At 46.4% G+C, this 22,786-nt stretch overlaps 1 protein-coding gene across 3 annotated transcripts in view; it reads right to left on the bottom strand.

The window, feature by feature from the left end:
* DGCR2 (DiGeorge syndrome critical region gene 2) overlaps positions 1-22,786 on the bottom strand; it is a 72,702-nt gene that overhangs the window by 23,593 nt on the left and 26,323 nt on the right. For all 3 annotated transcript variants that reach the window (XM_057526704.1, XM_057526702.1, XM_057526703.1), the window contains 2 exons: positions 16,742-16,864; positions 377-502 (listed from right to left, as the gene is read on the bottom strand). In XM_057526704.1, the coding sequence (XP_057382687.1) occupies positions 377-407 (31 nt within the window). In that variant the 5' untranslated portion in view covers positions 408-502; positions 16,742-16,864. The remainder of the gene's footprint in view (positions 1-376; positions 503-16,741; positions 16,865-22,786) is intronic.

Raw genomic sequence — 22,786 nt, 5'->3', positions numbered from 1 at the left:
CTTTCAATTTTCCTTAAATTTATTTTGTTCTTTTAAAATACTAATATCGTAGAGAGTTCATTAAATAACTAGTTATTTAAAAAAAATTTTTAAACAGAGGGAGAGCCACCTACAAAAGGGTGGGTACAGTTCAGCCCCAAAAGGTAACCACCTCGTAAAAAAAAAGCAGTCCGGTTCCAGAGCCTGGGTTCAGGTCATGGCTTCCTCACTCGGGCTGGGTGGCTTTGGGCAGGTCATTGTGCAGCTTCACCCATCAAAGGAGGCCCTGAAAGGCTATTTTAGGCAGACACCCCGGCACAGCCAAGTGGCATGGGAGAGCCAGGGACCACGTGCGGGGTGAGCCTTTGATCACGAACAGGGCAGGTCTGCAACTTACTGCTGAAGCGGACGGGCTGTGCCACGTTCATGGCATGGAAGTGCGTGGGGTCGCCGCCTCGAGCCCGCCCCGGCCTCGGATCCACAGCCTCCTTCCCATGGTAAGGACGCGCCTCCCCGATCACTTCTGAAAGCAGAAAGAGAGTGGCTGTCAACACTGCTCATGGGGGCCAGGCACCAAAGTGAACCGTGGTGCAGTCAGATGCGGGGGCGCTGGGAGGGCAGGGAGGAGGCAGCACAGATTCCATCTATTCAGGTTTTCTTTAGAACTCTAAAACGTGCCGTTCATGCCAAATGGGTTACATGAGCTTCTTGCTGAAATTACGCCTGGGCAGTCTTCATTTTTCATTATGACTACGAAATGGGGACTCTCAGTTGCATTTTCTAACAGGCTACTGCGGGCACATCACAGGGTCAGCTACTCCTGCTTAACACCCTCCAGCAGCCCCGGCCCCAGGGGGTTCTCTGCAGAGCCCAGGCTGCTCCCCCACTGGCCTGGAGCCTCCCCTCTTAGCTGTGTGTGGCCCTCCCTGCCTGCTGGCCCCTCTCTCAGCCTCAAGGCCAGGGTCAGGGCACCTGGCACAGGCCCTCGTGTGTAGCAGACCTGGAGCATGGTTAAAGTGTGACCAGAAAGCTTAGGGTGAGGAAGAATGCTAGCTTTATGTGTGGTGGTCCAAGGGTAATTCGCAGGTCTGAGAGAGGAGACCCAGAGAAGCGAGGAGATTTACCCAAGGCAGGAGAGAGTCAGGGGCTATGTTTCCGAGGGGCCTCTGCGCTCTGCCTGCAGGGGGGCGCCTGGTGGAGGATACCGGTACAAGGTCAGCACAGGCGACGAACTTGGTCTGCACAGCTGCACAGACACCACAGACACCTGCCTGCAGCTGGCTCAACAACCTCAGGCCAGGAGGCCGGGGGCGTGGGAGTGGCCCGGGAGGGGCGTGGCACTGGGCGTGGCGTGGCGGGGTGCAGGGCATGGCGACAGGCGGTCCCCACCTCCCCCACCTGCGGGCAGAGGATCTTAGTTCCCCACCAGGGATCGAACTGGGCCCTGGCAGTGAAAGGAGACCGCCAGGGAATTCCCTGACACTGTTTTTATTTAATAAATCATCTTTATTTTTTCCCATTATAAAATAACACATATTCAATGTAAAATATTTGAGAAATAAAAAAGTTTGAAAAGACGAAACAGATAAACTGTACTATTCTAGAGGTTGCCCTTCCAATCTCTCCTTTCTACACAAATCCTTAAAACTATTGGGATCACGTCAAGCACTATTTTATGATTTGCTCTGCAAGCTGAAGACTATAAATAGCTTTCCATATTCTTAAGTGAGTGAAGATCACTTTCAATGGCTGCTCAGCATCTGTGAATAAATTTCTTTAATTACCACAACTCCTAAGGTTCCAAGCTGGGGCTGCCTGCATTTTCTAATTTTTGTAGAAGAAGCACATGTGTGTCCTTCTGAGACCCTAGCAGCTTTGTCCCTCTTCCACTAACTACTCAGTAGAGTATTTCCTCAGAGTTTCCACCACAGTCCCTTCCCAGGCAGGTGATGGGATCAGCTTGCCAATCACTCTAACACATAAAATGTGTTCCCAGTGCCTGAGATAAGCTGGACCACAGGCAAAGACCTAGAGGAGAAGCTGCCCTCTTCAAACACTGCCCTGGGTGGGGCGGCTTCAGCTCTCTGGGACTGGGGTGCCCCGTGCACACGTCTGGGCACCACCACTCCCCGATCCCCGGAGGAGAGACTGCAAAGCCCCTGCCTCCGTCCCTCCAGGGCGCCAGGCAGAGGAGTGGGCAGATCCCCGCTGGGCTGAGGGATAAGGAGGGAGGGGAGCAGAGGGCTCCCTGGCAGAGGGTGCAGCCTGGGCAAAGGCCAAAACCAGGCATGCCTGGGACAAGCTTGAAGACCAGCTTGGGTGTAGCTGAAGCATATTTCACTACGCCTGCACTTCACACCTCCCTTCTGCCTGCTCAAACGAGCAAGACCTGTGGTTCCACTTGGTCTTGGCCTCTTCCCCAGACCAAGCACAGCACCTGGGCACCTGGTATACAACCGGTCAAACTGCTCACAGAGGGACGAGGAATCTAGGGCAGAGGGGAGAGAAAGAAAAGGACCGGTTCTACCGGGGGCACCGAACACCAGGTGGCCAGGATGCGGCCGGCAGTGAAGCCATCTGCAGCCCGGGGAGGGGGTGGGGGGGCAGGTGAAACAGCACAGTAAAGTAACCAGAAAGCCTGGTGGAGGTGGAGGACGCTGCTCTGTGATGAGCAGGCTTCTCTGTGGTTCAGGCGGCAATTCTGAGCCTTCCTCTTTCCTCCATTTTCCTTCATATCCAAACGCCCACATCCATCCCCTCATCACTCATTCAATGTCCATTACATGCTGCCACCGAAACCCACCAACAGACACAGGCCCCCTGAGTGTCCTGGGGGCCAGAAGCAAGAGGTGAGGGTGGCTAGGGGGAGGCAGAGTTCACTGGATCAGCAGCCTTACAGCCCTCTTAGGACCACCTCTGACAATAAGGAGTTTCCTCTGAGCCCCACAGACAGCGCGGTGGCCAGCTGGAGGGTGTGTGGCCAGCCCCAGAGTGCGGGTTTCAGGGTGCAGACACCCCAGAGCAGCTCTGGGCACTGTCCCAGGCACCCGGCAGCAGGTGGCCCTGACCCCTTAGTGGGAGGTCTCACTTTCACTCCCTGTGGTGGGGACGGGGATGAGTCCAAGCCTGGAACCCAACCTGAGCCCAGCCCTGACGTCTCCGAAGGAGTGCTCCTCTCTCTTCAGATGTCCCTCCCCGGACTTCAGAATGGGAGCCCGAGGAGGAGACCCGGCTGAAACGCTACTGAAAATCCGAGGAAGAGGGAATGTCTGAGATGGGGAAGCAGGCAAGGCCGTGACAGACCTGCTTCAGAGCAGAAGTGTCCCGCCTCAGGACCCTCGTGTGACTTCGGGGATCAGGGCAGCGAGAGCTGGAGGCCTCGAGTCCAACAGGGAAACTGAGTCAGGAGTCAGGTCAGGCAGTGTCCTGCTTGCTGCTCCCAACAGCAAGTGGCCGGAAAAGAAGATGATGTGCAAATAAAGGACAAAATGTGAGTGATTCTAATTTGTGTTTCCAGAAACTTAAAACTTGTCCAGATGAGCCTGTAACGTCTCCGAATGAGGGAGAGGGCAGGACAGACTGGAGCCTTTTCAGTGCTCTGAGCTGTCGGGACACATGTCACTGTCCTATTTCACAACAAACAGGTTTAGAATCATGGTCAAAAATCAAATGTCTCTAAGTTAACCAATACTTGCTAACCAATGCAGGATTTCTAAAACCAGAGAGCCAGGAAATACAGTTATTAATAGCATTTCCGTTACGCTGAACACGTTCTTTAAATTGATTCTCTTTCCCCACAGCTGGGGCCAGTCACGTCGCTCAGGGGGATCTCACTGGGCTAAAGGTTGATGGTTTGGGGGAGCCCCAGGGACCACCATCTCTGTCCCTGTTCCATCAGGGACATGCCAACATGAGCACTCTGTCTTCCCATTTTATACCCATGTGGACAGTACATGCAGTACACAGAGATTAACTGCAAAAACACAGCCCTATAAGTTTCAAGTTCAAAATCTGCCTTCCTCCTGCGGCTCCTAGGTCCATGAATGTCTCAGGGCACAAGTTCACAGAAGGGACATTGTACCTTCTGCTACTGCCCGGGACAGGAGCTGAAGCCATCATTCCCAGGCACACTCCACCTGTGGCCACGGCTCTCAGCTGCCAGGAGAGCTGTGGCAGAAGCAGACTGACCTGAGTGGGGCTCCTCACTCAAGGTCTTCTCAATTCTTAGGTACGTACATCACAGGATGAAACAGAAATCCCGCCTCCCCTCCCCCAGCCCCCTGCTCCTAATCCCATTTCCCACAGAAAATTCTTCAGATAGTTTTAAAATTATTTTTTCTTACTTCTTCTGGTAGTTTAAAAAGAATTACTTGGGGCTTCCCTGGTGGCGCAGTGGTTGAGAATCTGCCTGCCAATGCGGGGGACACGGGTTCAGGCCCTGGTCTGGGAAGATCCCACATGCCGCGGAGCAACTAAGCCCGTGAGCCACAACTACTGAGCCTGCGCATCTGGAGCCTGTGCCCCGCAACAAGAGAGGCCGCGATAGTGAGAGGCCCGTGCACCGCGATGAAGAGTGGCCCCTGCTTGCCACAACTGGAGAAAGCCCTCGCACAGAAACGAAGACCCAACACAGCCAAAAATAAATAAAAAAAAAAAAAAAAAAAAAGAATTACTTATTTTTACTTATTTCTTCTGATAGTTATGTCGGTATTTCCGAATAATAGGTTTACCTTGCTATTTCTAGTGTTATCAATTTTAAATGTTACCCACTGACTTAAGGTCAGGCAGGTGCAGGCTTAGCTCACATACACTCTTACCTTCCCAACAGAGTAGCATCAATTTCAAAACTAAAGTCAGTAGAATAATGTAATAATGTAAGTATTCTTCACTTGTGAACCAAATAGCATACTAAGGTTATTTCGATCCTCTAACAACTTTCTTTTTTCCTGGAGTTAATATTTGCATCAGTTTTAAAATTTTCTTAGCTTTCTGTATATCAACCACTGATTTTTTCAGCTACTACAGCAGATAACAAAGGCTAACAGTAAAACTTTTAAACACTCAAAACACTGTGTCAGAGCCACCCGGCTCCACTTTGTCTCCTGGAATCCCTGCCTACCTTCCAGCTCCAGGCTGAATGGGCTGCTCTCTGGGCTGGGGCTTGGCTGTGATCCTCGGGTCCACTTTGCTACCCTCCTGCACTGGGACCCTGTTTCCTGGACCCCAGGTCATCTCCTTTCTTGCTTAACCCTCTCCTTTTACAAGATCACATCTTTCTAAGAAAGGGTATAGCAACATTTATGAGGCTATTCATATCTAAAACTTCTTTATTTTATCTTCATGTATCATTGATTTCTCTGGGTATAAAAATCCCAGATTAATAACATTTTTGAAGCTTCTGGTTAAAGATATCAGATTGAACAAACACACTCGTTCTCTGAAACCCATTAAAACAACAGTAAGGGGGGCTTCCCTGGTGGCGCAGTAGTTAAGAATCCGCCTGCCAATGCAGGGGACATGGGTTCCAGCCCTGGTCCGAGAAGATCCCACATGCCGCGGAGCAACTAAGCCCGTGTGCCACAACTACCGAGCCTGCACTCTAGAGCCCGTGCTCCACAACAAGAGAAGCCACGGCAATGAGAAGCCCGCGCAACACAACGAAGAGCCCCTGCTCCCCACAACTAGAGGAAGCCCGCAGGCAGCAATGAAGACCCAACACAGCCAAAAATAAATAAATAAATTTATTTATTTATTTAAAAAATAAAAACTGGAAAACAGAAGGACAAGTGATAATGTAGAGAAGGTGACCACACGTCCTAAGATGCCTGGTTATGCCCGCTGTCCCAGTACCCCATTCAGTTTAGCATTTGTCAGTCTCAAAATTGTCTTATTTTAGAAGTAAATCACTCCAAATTTATTTGAGCCTAGAAAGCTAAATCCTAGGCCAGCAGCTGGGCAAAGTAAGGAATTTGCAAACTATATAAATGACCCTTAGACCCAGCAATCCGACATTTAAGAATTTACACTGATGATACATCTCCAAAACCCCCTCCAAAACAAAAAAGCCCCCCCCCATAACCCCGCATATGCACAAGGTTACTTACTGTGACATTATTTTTAATAGCAAACTAATGAGAACAACCTAAAGGCCCACACATAGGAGACTGGCTAAATAAAATACGGTACATTCCTAAGATGAAGATCAATATAGCAGTAAGAAAGAATTAAAAAAAAAAAAAACTTTATGAATTAATACAGAGTTATTTTAAGGATATTCTACTGAATTAAAAAAGAAAAAAAATCAGGGCAAAAAGTACACACAGTAAGACACTTTTTTAATGTAAGAAAGGGTAAAGAAAAAGAAACAAGTAGTAAAATATACACGTATTTGCTTATTTTTGTAATTAAAAAAATGCCCAAAACTCAGAAAAGACAGGCCAGAAACCAATCAAGCTAGTGGCCTATTGGATATGAGTGGAAACAGGTAAAGGGAAATAGAACTTCTAAGTGTATGTTTTTATACAGTTATGAGTTTTGAATCTTGCTAATGTTTTACATATTCTAAAAAAAAATCAGTTAATCTTGTGGATACACTAAAACCCATGAAATTGTACACTTTAAAGGGGTAAATTTTATGGTACATGATTTATATCTCAATTAAAAAATAAATGAAGATGAGGAGGCAAAGTCCTAAAACTGAATGCAAACATTCAGACGTTAACACATCACACAGAAGAAAACCAGAAATGAATCCGGTGGATTCTGACTAGACAATGACTGTACCCCCTCAGTGCAACACAGTCTAACATCATAAAGAACTGAGAAGAAATCCTAGAATTTAGTTAGTAGGTTTGTTCTTGGCCGTGGTACAGGAGCAGTAATTCCAAAACTCTTTTATGTGTACTTTAGAATTGGCCAAATGAGTACATATACAGATGGTGCTGGGAACCAGGGTTCTTACTATGGGAAAGGGAGGTACAAATATGAGATGGGGGAGGAGAGGAGGAAATCTAGATTAGAATCGGAGGTACAGCAAATACGAACTCATGATTTAAAAAAAACGTTTTCTTGCGCTATCCACGGAAAGTGCCTAGAAGCAAGGATGAGCCCAGCTAACACTGAGATATTGGTTTCTAAGTACCATTCCTCACCGAAAGTAGCAGGGTTCCTTAAGAGAAATGGCTGATTCCAGGTTTAGGGCAGGAAAAGTACAAGATGAGCCTGGAACATCTTCAAGTGCCAGAAAACAGGAAAGCACTTTATAAAATAACATCATTTGCAAAGTGTAGTGCGTATGGCAGAGTAACAAAAACACCATTTTAAACTACCACTATTATAACTGATTCAGACAGGAATCATCAGTATAAGCTAAAACAGTTGGGTAATACCTAGAATACCCCTCCACAGATTATGTATTCATTACCTATTCACAGATTACTTTTCATTACAAAAGGGGGGGAAAACTATTACAATAGTGGAATCTGGTAGACATTACCTTAACAAAATGATCAAACATAATATCACCAATAATGGGACAAAATGACCTCATGTGACCCTTGATTTGACACTTCATGACCTGCTTAAAAAAGAAAAAAAAAGTCTCACCTGAATCTAATGATGAGGAAACAGACAAGTTTAAACTAAAGGACATTCTACAAACCGATTGGTGTGGACTCTTCAAGTATGTCAATGTCACGTAAGATCAGTAATTTTTAAAAAGGCTGGGGGGCTTCCCTGGGGACGCAGTGGTTAAGAATCTGCCTGCCAATGCAGGGAACACGGGTTCGAGCCCTGGTCTGGGAAGATCCCACATGCCACGGAGCAACTAAGCCCATGCGCCACAACTACTGAGCCTGTGCTCTAGAGCCCGCAAGCCACAACTGCCCACATGCTGCAACTACTGACGCCCGCGCGCCTAGAGCCCGTGCTCCGCAACGAGAGAAGCCACCCCAGTGAGAAGCCCACGCACCGCAACAAAGAGTAGCCCCCGCTCACCTCAACTAGAGAAAGCCTGCATGCAGTAACGAAGACCCAACGCAGCCAAAAATAAATGAATAAATTTATAAAAAATAAATAAATGATAAATAAATAAATAAAAAGGCTGGGGACACCTCTTGACTAAAGGACAAAGCAAGATGGCAAGAAAATACAACATGTAACCTTTGACCAAATCCTGGACTTAAAAGTTTAAAAAACCTGTAAATGACACTTTTGTGACTAGTGAAAAAAATTTCAATATGGACTATATATAATAGTGTTATAGTAAGTTTCTTGCATGTGAAAATTGTACTGTGGTTACAGAGTGGATTATTCTCGTTCTCAGAAGATGCTGAATATTTAGGGGTAAATGTCATATCTGTAATACACTCTCAAAGGGTTCAGAAAAAAATATACATAGAGAAAGCAACTGTAGCAAAATGCTAATGGCTGATGAATGCAAGTAAGGGCTACAGGAGCGTCCACTGCACTACTCTCAAGCCTTTCCTGGGGATATGAAATTTCTCGTATTAAATCAGGGAGAAGGCAGGGACTTCCCTGGTGGCGCAGTGGTTGAGAGTCTGCCTGCCAAGCAGGGGACACGGGTTCGATCCCTGGTCCGGGAAGATCCCACATGCTGCAAAGCAACTAAGCCCATGTGCCACAACTACTGAGCTTGTGCTCTAGACCCCGTGTGCCACAACTACTGAAGCCCGCACACCTAGAGCCCATGCTCCACAACAAGAGAAGCCACGACAATGAGAAGCCTGCGCACCACAACAAAGAGTAGCTGCCGCTCACCACAACTAGAGAAAGCCCGTGCGCAGCAATGAAGACCCAATGCAGCCAAAAATAAATAAATTAATTTTTAAAAAAATCAGGGAGAAGGCAGTCCACACACCCAGATCCCAGCCCCTGCACGGTGTGCTCAGGAAACCTGCCCCTCCTTCACCCTAGCAGAACACGGGGGATTTACTAAAAAAAAGTAAAACAGGGGGTCTCTGGGATGGGGGATACCAGTTCAGCTGAAAGTCATGGTTCTTTATTTAAGGAGGGGACGGCAGACTCCCAGCCCCTCTTCCTCCACTAAGTTCCTCCTTTATTATGTTTAGGTAGTTTCCTTCTATTCCTAGCTTGTTGAGTGTTTCACCATGAAAGAATGTTTAAATTTTTTTTAAATATTTATTTATTTATTTTATTTATGGCTGTGTTGGGTCTTCGTTTCTGTGCGAGGGCTTTCTCTAGTTGTGGCAAGTGGGGACCACTCTTTATCGCGGTGCGCGGGCCTCTCATTATCGTGGCCTCTCTTGTTGCGGAGCACAGGCTCCAGATGCGCAGGCTCAGTAATTGTGGCTCACGGGCCTAGTTGCTCCGCGGCATGTGGGATCTTCCCAGACCAGGGCTCGAACCTGTGTCCCCTGCATTGGCAGGCAGATTCTCAACCACTGCGCCACCAGGGAAGCCCCCAAGAATGTTTAATTTTGCCAAACGCTTTTCCTGCATCAAGAAGATCATGTGTTTTTTCCTACATTCTACTAGTGTGGTATATTACACAGATTTTAGTTTTTTGAACCACCTTTGCATTCCGAGAATAAATCCATTTGATCATGGTGTGTAAGCCTCTTAATGTACTGTTAAATTCTGTTTGCTGGTATTGTGTTCAGGATTTTTGCATCAGTGTTCATGGCACATTAGTCTGCAGTTTTCTTTTGGGAGGTTATGTGTTTCTACGAATTTGTCCATGTCATTTATGTTTCTAATTTGTTGGCATATAATTCTCCACAGTACTCTTTTTTTTTTTTTAAAGATTTTTTTTGATGTGGACCATTTTTTTAAAAAAATCTTTACTGAATTTGTTACAATATTGCTTCTGTTTTGGTTTTTTGGCCGTGAGACATGTGGGATCCCAGCTCCCCAACCAGGGATTGAACCTGCACCCCCTGTATTGGAAGACGAAGTCTTAACCACTGGACCACCAGGGAAGTCCCCCACAGTACTCTCTTATAATCCTTTTTGTTTCTGTAAAATTGATAGTAATGTCCCAACTTTCATTTCCTTTTTTTTTTTTTTTTTTGGCTGCGTCAGGTCTTAGCTGCAGCACGTGGGATCTTCGTTGAGGCATACGGGATCTTTCATTGTTGCGCAGGCTTCTCTCTAGTTGTGGCGCGTGGGCTCCAGAGCGTGTGGGCTCTGCAGTTTGCGGCAGGTGGGCTCTCTCGTTGAGGCTCGCAAGCTCAGTAGTTGTGGTGCGTGGGCCTAGTTGCCCTGTGGCATGTGGGATCTTAGTTCCCCAACCAGGGATCGAACCCACGTCCCCATTGGAAGGCAGATTCTTTACCACTGGACCACCAGGGAAGTCCCCTCAACTTTCATTTCTTATTTTAGTTATTTGAGTCTTTACTCTCTTTTTTCTTTCCCAGCTTCACTCACTTTATTTTTCTCCCCATTCCAGGACTCCCAGGGCCTCTGGGGCCCTTCCACAGCACTGGCGTCATTCGCCATTCGGTGTTTTTACGAAGAAGCTGAGTTTTTTCTCTTTAGTCAATCTAGCTAAAGGTTTGTCAATTTTGTTGACCTTTGGTTTTGTTGATTTTCTCTACTGTTTTTCTATTCTGTTTACCTCTGTTCTGATCTTTATTATTTTCTTCCTTCTGCTAGCACTGAGTTTAGTTTGTTCTTCTTTTCCTACTTCCTTAAGGTGTAAAGTTAGATTGTTGATTTGAGACCCTTCCTCCCTCCCTCCAGCTGACACTCTCTCTTTCTTAATATAAGTATTTACAGCTACATATTTCCTTCTTAGTACTGTTTTTGCTGCAGCCCCTAAGTTTTGGTTTGTTGTTTTCTTTTCTTTTAAATAAATTTATTTATTTATTTATTGGCAGGCAGATTCTTAACTACTGCGCCACCAGGGAAGTCCATGGTTTGTTCTTTTCATTTTCATTTATCTCAAGATATTTTCTAATTTCCTGTGTGATTTCTTCTTGACTCATGAATGTTTAAGAGTATGTTGTTGAATTTCCATGTATTTGTGAATGTTCCAGTTTTCCTTCTACTGTTGATACCTATTATAGTTTCATTCCACTGTGATTTATATGATTTCAATCTTTTAAATTTGTTCAGACTTATTTTGTGGCCTAACATATGGTCTAGCCTAGAGAATGTTCAATGTGCATTTGAGTAAAAAGATGTGCATTCTGTTGGTTGTTGTTGGGTGATCCTGTAAGTCCCCAAGGCTCTGTTCACCTTTCTTTGTTCTTTTTGTTCCAAACACTCAGTAATTTCAAATGTTCAGTTTTCAAGCTCACCTAGTCTTTCTTCTGCCTGCTGGAGCCTGCTGCTGAACGCTTCTAGTGAAGTTTTCAATTCAGTTTAGTTTTTTGTCCATGTTTTCCTTCACCTCTTTGAGCACATTTAAGATGGTAGTTTTAAAGCCTTTGTTTAGTATGTCTGAGGCCCACTGTTTCTTGAGGGATAGTATCTGCCACATAATTTTCTTCCTTCAAATGGGCTGTGTTCTCCTGTTTCTTTGTATGTCTGTTATTTTGTTGTTGTTGAAAATTAGGCATTTGAATAAATCCTCTCCCAATCTTTGCAGACTGGCTCTGTATTGGGGAAGACCTTCATTAATTAGCAGGGTTTGTTCTAAGCCTTGAGACCAGCTCAGGGTGAAGGCTTAAGGTCTTCTTAGGTCTTTTCTGCACTTGCATTGTGTCTGGTCCTGCGTGTGACCTTCTTTTGATTCTTAAGTATATATGCCTGCTTTAAAATGTCTTGATTTCCCAGAGCCAGTCACCTGCTTCTCAGGGTCTTGGACGTACTACTGTATTCCTCCACCCATAGTCCCTTGCCCCAGGCATCTGCAGGTCTGTACCCAGTTTTTGTGAGCATTGCTTGACACTTTCTGCAGTTTTTTGCAGGCTGAGATCCAAACTATGTAATTTTTCCCTATCTGAGCTCCAAGTCAGAAAAAACAGACATCAGTCCCTCAGGCAGCCCCCAGACAGATCAGAATGTTGCATATAAGGTCATTCTGCTCCCTCTGGTTGGAGGCAAGGAATTTGGAATTGGGTTGTTGCTTCTTTTAGACTGTGCTGTGCCACTGGGGGAGGAAGTGGGGCAAGGGTGAGTAAAAATGCCATGATATTTCCTACCACTTGAATGTGGCTTTTTCCTGATTGGGTGTTCCCATGGTTGCTATAGACTCTGACCATTTTCCAGAGCTTCCATGAAGTTATTTTAGCCATCCTCTAGTTGCTTTTTGAATGTATGCATGGCAGAATGGGGGTCTGAATTTTCTGAGACAGCCATTTTGCTGACATCAGAATATACTGCTATACCGTGTGGTGCAGCCAAAAAAAAAAAGAAGAATATATTGCTAAAGTTTTCTTTTACTCCCTGAATTAATAAAATAAGAGCTAACATATAGTGAGGGATTGCTGAGTGCTGTGTTCTGCTCTAAGCACCTTGTGTACATCAATCCTCTAGCAACCCTAAGGTAGGCACTATTATCCCCCATCTCACAGGTGAGGACAATGAAGTTCAAAAAGCATCTTGCCCACAAGACTACAGCCGGAGGAGGCAGAGGCGGGGAACCAGCCCAGGCAGCTTGGTTCTGAGCCCCCACATTTAACCACTGTTTTACACACAGCAGAGTTAGCTACCTCAGCCACTCTGTGCTGGTCCTTTTGGTCTAGGATGCTCTATCCAGAGTCCAGGGAGCATCCCGTGGCTGTTTTCTTCCAGAGTCTAGAGAGCACTGGCTGTCTTTCATGTTTAAGAGGAAGGTGGTCCAGCTTGCCAGAGGCTCTGTGGGCACTCGTGGGCCAGGTGCTGGTAGGGTTCAGGTGAGTTCAAGGTGGGAACCCTCCAGCTTGTTGATACCGCTTCTACCTCGTCCATGATGCGCCAATTTCTCCAGAAAAGACTCGCACAACCCCCTGCCTGAGGAAACAGACCATTTGGGGAGCAGGGCAGAAGATATGGTCAAGGGTCTCATCTGTCCCCATAGAGAATTTCTCTTAATTCCTCTGTTTTCCACCTCCATGGCTCCCCTCTGCTGAGCCTGGTGCCTCCTATTCTGCAGACTGTAAGTCCAAGTGCTATCTAACAGAAATATAATGCAAGCAACATTTCAAAAGAGATGAAATTAATTTTAATAATTGTATTTAACCCAATATATCCAAAGTACTATAATTTCAACATGTAATAAATATTAAAAAGTATTAATGAGGTGTTTTACTTTTTTGTACTAACTCTTTGATATTCAGTGTATACTTTACAGTTGTGATGCATCTTAGTTGGAAACGGCCACATTTCAGGCACTCAGAAGCCACACGTGACTCGTGGCTACCATACTGGACGGCCAAAGTCTGGAAAATAAGCTTCATGTCTGCCATGGAAGAGTCATCTAGCCCCGTGGAGAAAGTGAGGAAGTGAGGAAGCCCAGCCACCCCCAGCCAGATGCCTACCAGACTGGGCATTTAGGGCCTGCTGGGCAAACTGGCTCATTTCCTGGTGTTCTCTTCCCCAAGCAGGCCCGTGGCTGCACTTTCTCTGCCACATCAGTTTTCACTTTCTTTCCATTGGCTTTTCTTAAAAAACAAACAAGGCTGTCTAATATCTGAAACATTCCAAAGAGTACATGCAGCACTTATGTAAGATGTAAAGCCTAGTAATAAAGTACGTCATGAACCCCCAGCCCCTGCTAAGTCGGTCATCTGCTACAGGGCTACACCCCGACGTCTGCTCCTCCCACGTTGACCCCTCTGTCTCCCCACCAGCAAGGAACCGGAAGCCCGGGTTTTGTGTATCTGGGCTGTTCAGCCTTTCTTCCTCTTGGTTTACCACACGCGGATGTATCTGAAAATGAGATGGTGCTCAGTTATGCTTGTCTTTACTGTGCTGTGTGTACTTTTGGGCAACTTGCCCTGTCACCTACATTCTGCTTTAAGAGTTTCCGTGTTGCTACAGGAACCTAACAGGCACCTGCTGTCGCTGGATCAAATACTCCGCTGTGTGAACACACATTTGGGTTGTTTCCAAGCTGTACATTAGTATGAACAGCACCGCAAAAATTTCTCCAGAGCTTCCCCCAAATGGCAATCCTGGACCACAGAATATGAGGATGTTCAGCTTTGCAGGTTAATGCCTGTTTTCCAAAGTGGGTGTGTCAGTGCATCCCTCTCGCCAGCAGCCCAAAGACCTCCAACACCCGGGTTTGTCAGACGTCCTCAGTTTCGCCAATCTAAGTATCTGCAAAGTGGGAGCTCACTGTCGCCTCTGGATACTAATGAGGTAGGACATCTCTTTATGTGTTTAGCCACCATTCTTGTTCGTTTTTCTTGTTCGTTGACATGCCTGACCGTCTTTTGTCCATCCGCAGGAGTCCTCTACACACGCTGGATTATAATCCTTTATAGGCTTCCCACTGTACTTTTCTGTTCACATTCTTTATTGGGGCTTTTTGATAAAGGGGAGAACTTAATTTTAATCTGGTAAAACTGGTCGTTTCTATTTAAGAGTTAACATTTTTTGTGACTTAAAAAAACCTTCCCTACCAAGGTCATAAAGGTATTCTCCTCTACGGTCTTCCAGGAGTTTTTCTTCAATTAACCTGAAACCGATCTTTCGTACACTGTTCATCAGGGATCTGACGGCATTCCTTTCGGACTCCATCCTTTGTCTAGTGACGGGTAATCCACCTCTGTCTCAAATCAAGTTTCTCTGGTCCATTTCTGGCAGCTCTTCTGTCTCACCAGCCAATCCCTGAGCCAATTGTGAAGGAAGCCTCAGCACTGGCAAGGCTGGTGCATGCTTCTTTCTCTTCTTCAAAGTGGACAAACGATATTAGGACTTTATCCTTCCACGGGTTTTAGAACTGACTTATCGTATTTCCCAGAACACTGAATCCGCAGATCAATATAAACAGAACAGGCAGCTTTACCACACTGAGCCTTCCTTGCTAAGAACACCCTGTCTCTACTTATTCAAGTCTTCTTTAATGTCTCTTAATAAAGCTGTGAATTCTCCAGTAAAACGTTTACATTCCCATTTGTATCAGACATGGTTCACTCAGGAGAGCAGGGACCACGTAGGTATTTCCAACACGAAGGGAATTTGTGCTTTCAAACAACTGACAAGGCTGGGGGATGCACAAAGAAAATGGGCCACCTCTAACCGTCAATGCCCCCTCTGTGCTGCAGGTGAGAGCAAGCAGGCCAGTCTACCACCCACCGCTGAGCAGAAAATGCTGCCGGGACCACCGCCACTCTGCAGCCCTGCCACGCTCCCACTGTCTGAGCCCACACACCCACACTGTGCCCAGGGGAAGAAGGGGCCCCCTCCCTTCCACCTTCCAAATGTCACAGGAATGCATCTCAGGGGCTAAACAACACCAGAAGCCTCTGGCAGGGGGTCTGGGTAAGACAGCTCCAGCCCCTGAAAGGCAGGGACTGTCCTGAAGGCCCAGACTGCATCAGGCACACCATCTGCTTTCTACCTCCCCAAAATACTGCTGAAATTACTGATCTACTGTGTCATCTTTTCCCATTTTCTTGGTCCCTGTGGTTTTACATCTTTTCTACTCTTTTGTTATAATTTTAGCAGCCTTTTAGCGGGACAATGAAATAATCTCTTGTGGTCACTCAAGAAGTCCCGCAGTCTTGGGGCTTCCCTGGTGGCGCAGTGGTTGGGAGTCTGCCTGCTAGTGCAGGGGGCGCGGGTTTGAGCCCTGGTCTGGGAGGATCCCACATGCCGTGGAGCGGCTGGGCCCGTGAGCCACAATTACTGAGCCTGCGCATCTGGAGCCTGTGCTCCGCAGCAAGAGAGGCCGCGATAGTGAGAGGCCCGCGCACCGCGATGAAGAGTGGCCCCCGCTTGCCGCAGCTGGAGAAAGCCCTCACACAGAAACGAAGACCCAACACAGCCATAAATAAATAAAGAAATTAATTAATTAATTTAAAAAAAAATTAAAAAAAAAAAAAAAAAAAAAAAAAAAAAAAAGAAGTCCCGCAGTCCAAGTTCAAAAGCAGCCAGACCTAGCACAGCTAGGACTTCCCACAGATTTACTTAAACTTCACCACATCAGAAAGGTCACAGCTGAGCCCCTGCCTGCACCCCGCACGCACAAAGATATTCAATGACCGGGTGGGCTCCCAGACACGGGCCTGCCCTGGAGGCTCCCAGCCTGGCCGCCACCATCCCCAATGTCACCAGAAAGACAGACGCCTCAACCAGAGACACGCACGAGACAGCCAAGCCAGAACAGGCTCCAGGACGACCGGGAGGGGTCGTCTCTCAACGGTCACCTTCACAGGCAGATACTGTCCAACCCCTCGAGCCGACACCCAGGTCTTCAGCAGATGAGTGCGCTACGTGTGTGTGTCACAGGCACACGCACACACCCTGGACCAAGCTGAGAGCCAGGGCTGCTGTGAACACGCTGCTCTTGGGGGCAACCCTCATCGAGGGGACGGGAGCAGAACCGAGCAAAGGAGCTGCAACTCAGACTTCGTGTGGCATCCACCCCTGTCTCCGGGGCCCAAGTGAGCAGGATGGCAGGAGGGCCACGGCTGGTCACCAGGGCTGCCACCCAGGGGCTCGCTGTGGGCCGCAGTGCCCCCAGACGTGGCCTCTTGGGCCCCCTCATGCCCCCCATGGCCCTGGCCCTGCAACCGGCTGCGCTGGGACCTGCCGGCAATGGGCATGTATTTTTTAAAGAGACACAGAAAGAGAGAGGGAGGAGGGGAGGGCGGGCACCACACGCGTCCCCCGGCCCGACACTCACCTGGACAGTTGGCTTCATCACTCTCATCCTCACAGGTCACCAAGCCGTCACACTGCCAGGGGAGGGGGATGCACTGGATGGTGCCGCTGCGACAGGCAAACTGGCCTGGGTTGCACCGCAGCTCTGTGGGACCAAAGGCAAGAGGCTGTTGAGGATGCGGCGCCACCTGCACCTCTGAGCACATGGGGCAGGGGCGACACAGACACTGACCAGACAGAGGTGCCAGCACGCTAGGTGAATGCAGGGGGAGAGGCCGCCCCCACCCGGGGCCCCAGGCCACTGCCTGGATGAGGTGGGGGCACGGGGCTCCCGAGGCTTCACAAGGTGCACAGGATGGCACAGGAGGGGAGGAACAGGGGAGCCCGCCACGAACCAAGACCATGGGAACAGGTGGGAGGAAGGTATTTCGAACTTCAGGTCTCATGTTGTATGGAGCAAAGGTGATTTAGCCAGTAAGTGACATGACAAGACCTGTGCTTTAAGGAAGGTACAATGGGCAGTGGTTTCTGGAAGCAAACCAGACAAAACACTGAGTAACTCAGTACCGAAGGGCCCGACTGAGGCAGGGGTCAGCCAGCTCCTGCCACCCGCCCGCCCTGGCTCTCAGGTGTGCCGTCAGCAGGCACGGCCGGGGAGAGACCATCTTTGGGGTAAGAGGGAACAATAACAATAACTGAAGCTCATCAGGGTCACAAAAGCGCCTGTTCTCAGGATCCACACTGGAAAAAACTTCTAATTCATGGGGCACTGGGTCAAGATGCAGAAGAGTCTTGCCTGGTTAGTGGGGAAAAATTAACTCTAGGCTAAATGCTGCCCTAGTCCTGACTAACCAAGATTAAAACGAAGAGCTGAAATGACCAAACTGTTTGCAAGTCACATCCTAAAACAAAGCTCAAGAATATTTATAGGAATATGCAGAAATATGCAGAACTCAGAAAGTCAAAATTCACAGTCTGCCATCCAATAAAAAAATTACCAGATATGCAAACAGAAAATTATGACCAAGATGAGGAGGAAAAAAAAAATCAATCCAGAAATGGCAGAAATGACAGAAAAGATAAAAACATTAAGAATTATTATAACTGTATTGCAAATATTGAAGAAGTTAGAGGAAAGATTAAACATGTTAAGTAGAGATATGGAAGACACAAAGAAAGAAACCTACTGTGAGAGATACAAACACACTGCACAGACAACAGAAACTCTAAACAGAAAGGAAAGAAGGCTAGAAAAAAATGAATTGTGGCTCTGGGACCACTTCAAGCCACCCGCACACATGTACATGGAGGGGAAAGAGAAAAAATATTTGAAAAAACAATGGCAGAAAAATTCCCCAATTTGATGAAAACTATAAACCCACAGATCCAAGTAGCTTGATGAACCGCAGACACAAGAAACAGAGAGAAGGGCTTCCCTGGTGGCGCAGTGGTTGAGACTCTGCCTGCTAATGCAGGGGACACGGGTTCGAGCCCTGGTCTGGGAGGATCCCACATGCCGCGGAGCGGCTGGGCCCGTGAGCCACAGCTGCTGAGCCTGCGCGTCTGGAGCCTGTGCCCCGCAACGGGAGGGGCCGCGATAGTGAAAGGCCCGCGCACCGCGATGAAGAGCGGTCCCCGCACCGCAATGAAGAGTGGCCCCCACTTGCCGCAACTAGAGAAAGCCCTCGCACGAACCGAAGACCCAACACAGCCAAAAATAAATAAATAAATAAATAAAGTAGCTATAAAGGAAAAACTTAAAAAAAAAAAAAAAGAAACAGAGAGAAAAATACGCCAGGGCACATCATAATCAAATTGCCTAAAACCAGCAATAAGGAGAAAAGTCTTAAAAGCAGATAAAAAAGACATGATGCACAGAAAAACAAAGTAAAGATGACAGCAGATTTCTCACTAGAAACAACACAAGCTGGAAGATGCTGGAACAACACTTCTCAGTCTGAGAGGAAAAAAGAAAAGACTGCCAACCTGGAGGCATTTAAAGCAAATGCACACATACTCCATTGTGGGGTTTATAACCTGAGTGGAAGTAAAATTGTGACAACAGCAGCACAAAAGCCGGGAAGGGAGAAACTGAAGCATACCGTTTAAAGGCTCTAACACTACAGGTAAAGTGGTCTGTCTCATGAATGCGATAAGTTAAAGTTGAATATCACTAAGCTAACACAAGAGCTACAGCAAATAAGCCAACGAGGAAGACAAAAGGAACAAAACATACTCAACCTAAAGGAAGAATAAACAAAGGGGAAAGGAAACAACAGTTGGCACAAATAGAAAACAAACGACAAAATGGTAGACTGTTATCAAATTTGCCTGATCAATAAACATATGGGGTGATCGAAACACCCTAACTAAAAGGTAGAATTTGTTACATAGGTAAAAAAGCACGATGAAACTACATGTGTCTAAAAGAAACCCACTTTACATAAGGACACAAATAGGTAAATATGAAACAATGGACAAAGATATGTCATGCTAACACAGATCAAAAGAAAGCAGAGGTGGCTGTATATATATATATTTATATATATATATATTTTTTGATTTATTTTTTGGCTGCGTTGGGTCTTTGTTGCTGCATGGGGGCTTCCTCTAGTTGCGGTGAGCAGGGACTACTCTTCGTTGTGGTGGGCATGCTTCTCATTGCGGTGGCTTCTCTTGTTGCGGGGCACGGGCTCTCGGTGCATGGGCTTCAGTAGTTGTGGCACACAGGCTCAGTAGTTATGGCTTGTGGGCTCTAGAGCGCAGGCTCAGTAGTTGTGGCGCACGGGCTTAGCTGCTCCGCGGCATGTGGGATCTTCCTGGACCAGGGCTCGAACCCGTGTCCCCTGCATTGGCAGGCAGATTCTTAACCACTGCACCACCAGGGAAGTCCCAGGGGTGGCTGTATTAATACCACACAAAGGAGACTTCAGGGAAAATAATATTACGAGGAATGAAGAAGGTATGTAATAGTGATAAAGGACATAATAACCTTAAATGTCTCTGCATCTATAGCAGAGCTTTAAATGAAGGAAAAACTGCTGTAACTGCTAATAGACAAATCCACAATCAACTTCAATCCCTTCTCTCAATAACTGATAGAACAAGCAGACAGAAAATCAGCAAGGGGGGCTTCCCTGGTGGCACGGTGGTTGAGAATCTGCCTGCTAATGCAGGGGACATGGGTTCGAGCCCTGGTCTGGGAGGATCCCACATGCCGTGGAGCAACTGGGCCCGTGAGCCACAGCTACTGAGCCTGCGCGTCTGGAGCCTGTGCTCCGCAACAAGAGAGGCCGCGATAGTGAGAGGCCCGCGCACCGCGATGAAGAGTGGCCCCCACTTGCCGCAGCTAGAGAAAGCCCTAGCACAGAAACGAAGACCCAACATAGCAATCAATCAATCAATAAATCTTTAAAAAAAAAAAAAAGAAAGAAAGAAAGAAAATCAGCAAGGATACAGACAACCTGAACAACACTATCAACCAGCTGGACCCAACCGACATTCACAGAAATCTCTGCCCAACTACAGCAGAATACACATTCTTTTTACATGCGTACAAAACATTAACCATGATAGATAAATATACGAGCCATAAAACAAATCTCAATACATTCATAAAGGTTCAAATTTAAGTGTGTGGTTTGATCACAATGGAATTAAATTAAAAATCAACAGCAGGGGCTTCCTTGGTGGCACAGTGGTTAAGAATCCGCCTGCCAATGCAGGGGACACAGGCTCGAGCCCTGGTCCGGGAAGATCCCACATGCCACGGAGCAACTAAGCTCGTGCACAACTACTGAGCCTGCGCTCTAGAGCCTGTGAGCCACAACTACTGAGCCCATGTGCCACAACTACTGAAGCCCGCACGCCTAGAGCCCGTGCTCCACAACAAGAGAAGCCACTGCAATGAGAAGCCTGCACACCACAACGAAGAGTAGCCCCTGCTCACTGCAACTAGAGAAAAGTCCGTGCACAGCAATGAAGACCCAACTCAGCCAAAAATAAATAAATAAATTATAAAAAAAAAATCAACAGCAGAAAGATGTCTGGGAAATCCCCCAACTGTATGGAAAACAACTGACATACTTCTAAATAGCCTATGAGTCAAAGGAGAAATGAAAAGGGAGATTAGAAAGCATTTTAATTTAATGAGAATTTGTGAAATGCAACTAAAGCAGTTCACAGAGGCAAATGTATTGCATTAAATTTCTATATCAGGGGATTTCCCTGGTGGCGCAGTGGTTAAGAATCCACCTGCCAATGCAGGGGATGCGGGTTCGAGCCCTGGTCTGGGAACATCCCACAAGCCGAGGAGCTACTAAGCCCTTGCACCACAACTACTGAAGCCTGAGCGCCTAGAGCCCGTGCTCCACAACAAGAAGCCACTGCAATGAGAAGCCCATGCACTGCAACGAAGAGTAGCCCCTGCTCATGGCAACTAGAGAAAGCCTGCGTGCAGCAACAAAGACCCAACACAGCTGTAAACAAACAAATATTTTTAAATGTTTAAAATTCCTATATCAGAAAAGAAGAAAGGTCTCAAATCAATGACCTCAGCTGCCACTTTAAGAAATCAGAAGAACAAATGAACCCAAAGTAAGCAGCAGCCAAGAAGTAAAAAAAGATCAGAGAGAAAATTGATGACACAAGAAAACAGAGAAAATAACAAGTGGATAGCCATTTAAAAAAAGAAAAGAAAAACTGTGATCCATTTCTTGTGCCAAAAATTAACTCAGAATAAATCACAGAGCTAAAAGTAAAACCTAAGACTATAAAACTTCTAGAAGAAAACACAGGAGAAAATCTTTGCGACCTTGGATGAGGCAAAGATTTCTTAGATACCTACACCAGAAGTATAATCCATAAAAGAAAAAGTTGATAAATTGGACTTCATTGAAATAGAGAACTTTCCTTTTCAAAAGACATTGTTAAGAGAATAAAAAGAAAAGTTGCATACTGGGAGAGAACTGTAAATCACACATCTGATAAAGGATTTGTATCCAGAACATATAAAGAACTCTCGTATTTCTTTTGAGAACTCTCATATTCTCAAAAGAAAACAACCCACCCAAGTTTTTAAATGGGCAAAAGATTTTAATGGACAATTAACTAGGGAATTCCCTGGCGGTCCAGTAGTTAGGACTCGGTGCTCTCAATGCCAGGCTGCCAGGGCCCCAGGTTCAATCCCTGGTTGGAGACCTAAAATCCCGTAAGCCTTGAGGCATAGCCAAAAATAAAAAAAAAAAAGAATGCACAATTAACCAAAGAAGATATACAGATGGCAAAAACACATAAAAAGATGCTCAACATCATTACTCATTAAGGAAATGCAAATTAAAGTCCTAATGAGATACCATTACATATTAGAATGGCTAAAATGAAAAATGACGATACCAAGAGCTGACAATATGTGAGGTAATTAGAACTCTCCTACAGTGCTAGTGGGAATGTAAAAATGGTACAACTACTGTGGAAAACAGTTTGACAGTTTCTAAAAGGCTGAATATATACCTACCATATGACACAGTCATTCCACTCCTGGGATTTATCCAAGAGAAGTATATGACCATACAGAGACATGTTCAGAGTAACATTATTTGCAATAGCCAAAAGCTGGAAACAACCCAAATGCCCCAAACAACTGAATGGATAAGCAAACTGCAGTGGAGCCATACCATGGAATACTATTCAGCAGTAAAAAGGAATGAACCACTGAGATGCAGCAACATGTAAGACAAAAGAAGACCAAAACGAGCAGCCAGCTGCAGGCTGCAGTTTGCCAAACCCTGTTCTAGAGTTAAGTGTCGAAATAAACCTACCCATACCCAGCACCTAACACAGGGAGGTGCCCACTGAATGTCTGCCGAACTGAACTACTCTGTTCTTTAAGTCACTAACAAAGCGTCATCAGTTCTGATATCCCCGGGAAGGTTCTTTCCCTTCCTGAGTCACCTGCACAGTGCAGGGGCTGTTCAGAAAGCAATCCAACCTGTGAATCACTGGTTAACACATGTGAATTGCTCATTCAAAAAATATTTGCCAAGCACCACTTCGTGCTGGGCAACCC

This window comes from Balaenoptera acutorostrata, chromosome 13 (assembly GCF_949987535.1).
Source record: "Balaenoptera acutorostrata chromosome 13, mBalAcu1.1, whole genome shotgun sequence".
Taxonomy (NCBI): domain Eukaryota; kingdom Metazoa; phylum Chordata; class Mammalia; order Artiodactyla; family Balaenopteridae; genus Balaenoptera; species Balaenoptera acutorostrata.
This window is presented reverse-complemented; position numbering and strand designations above follow the sequence as displayed.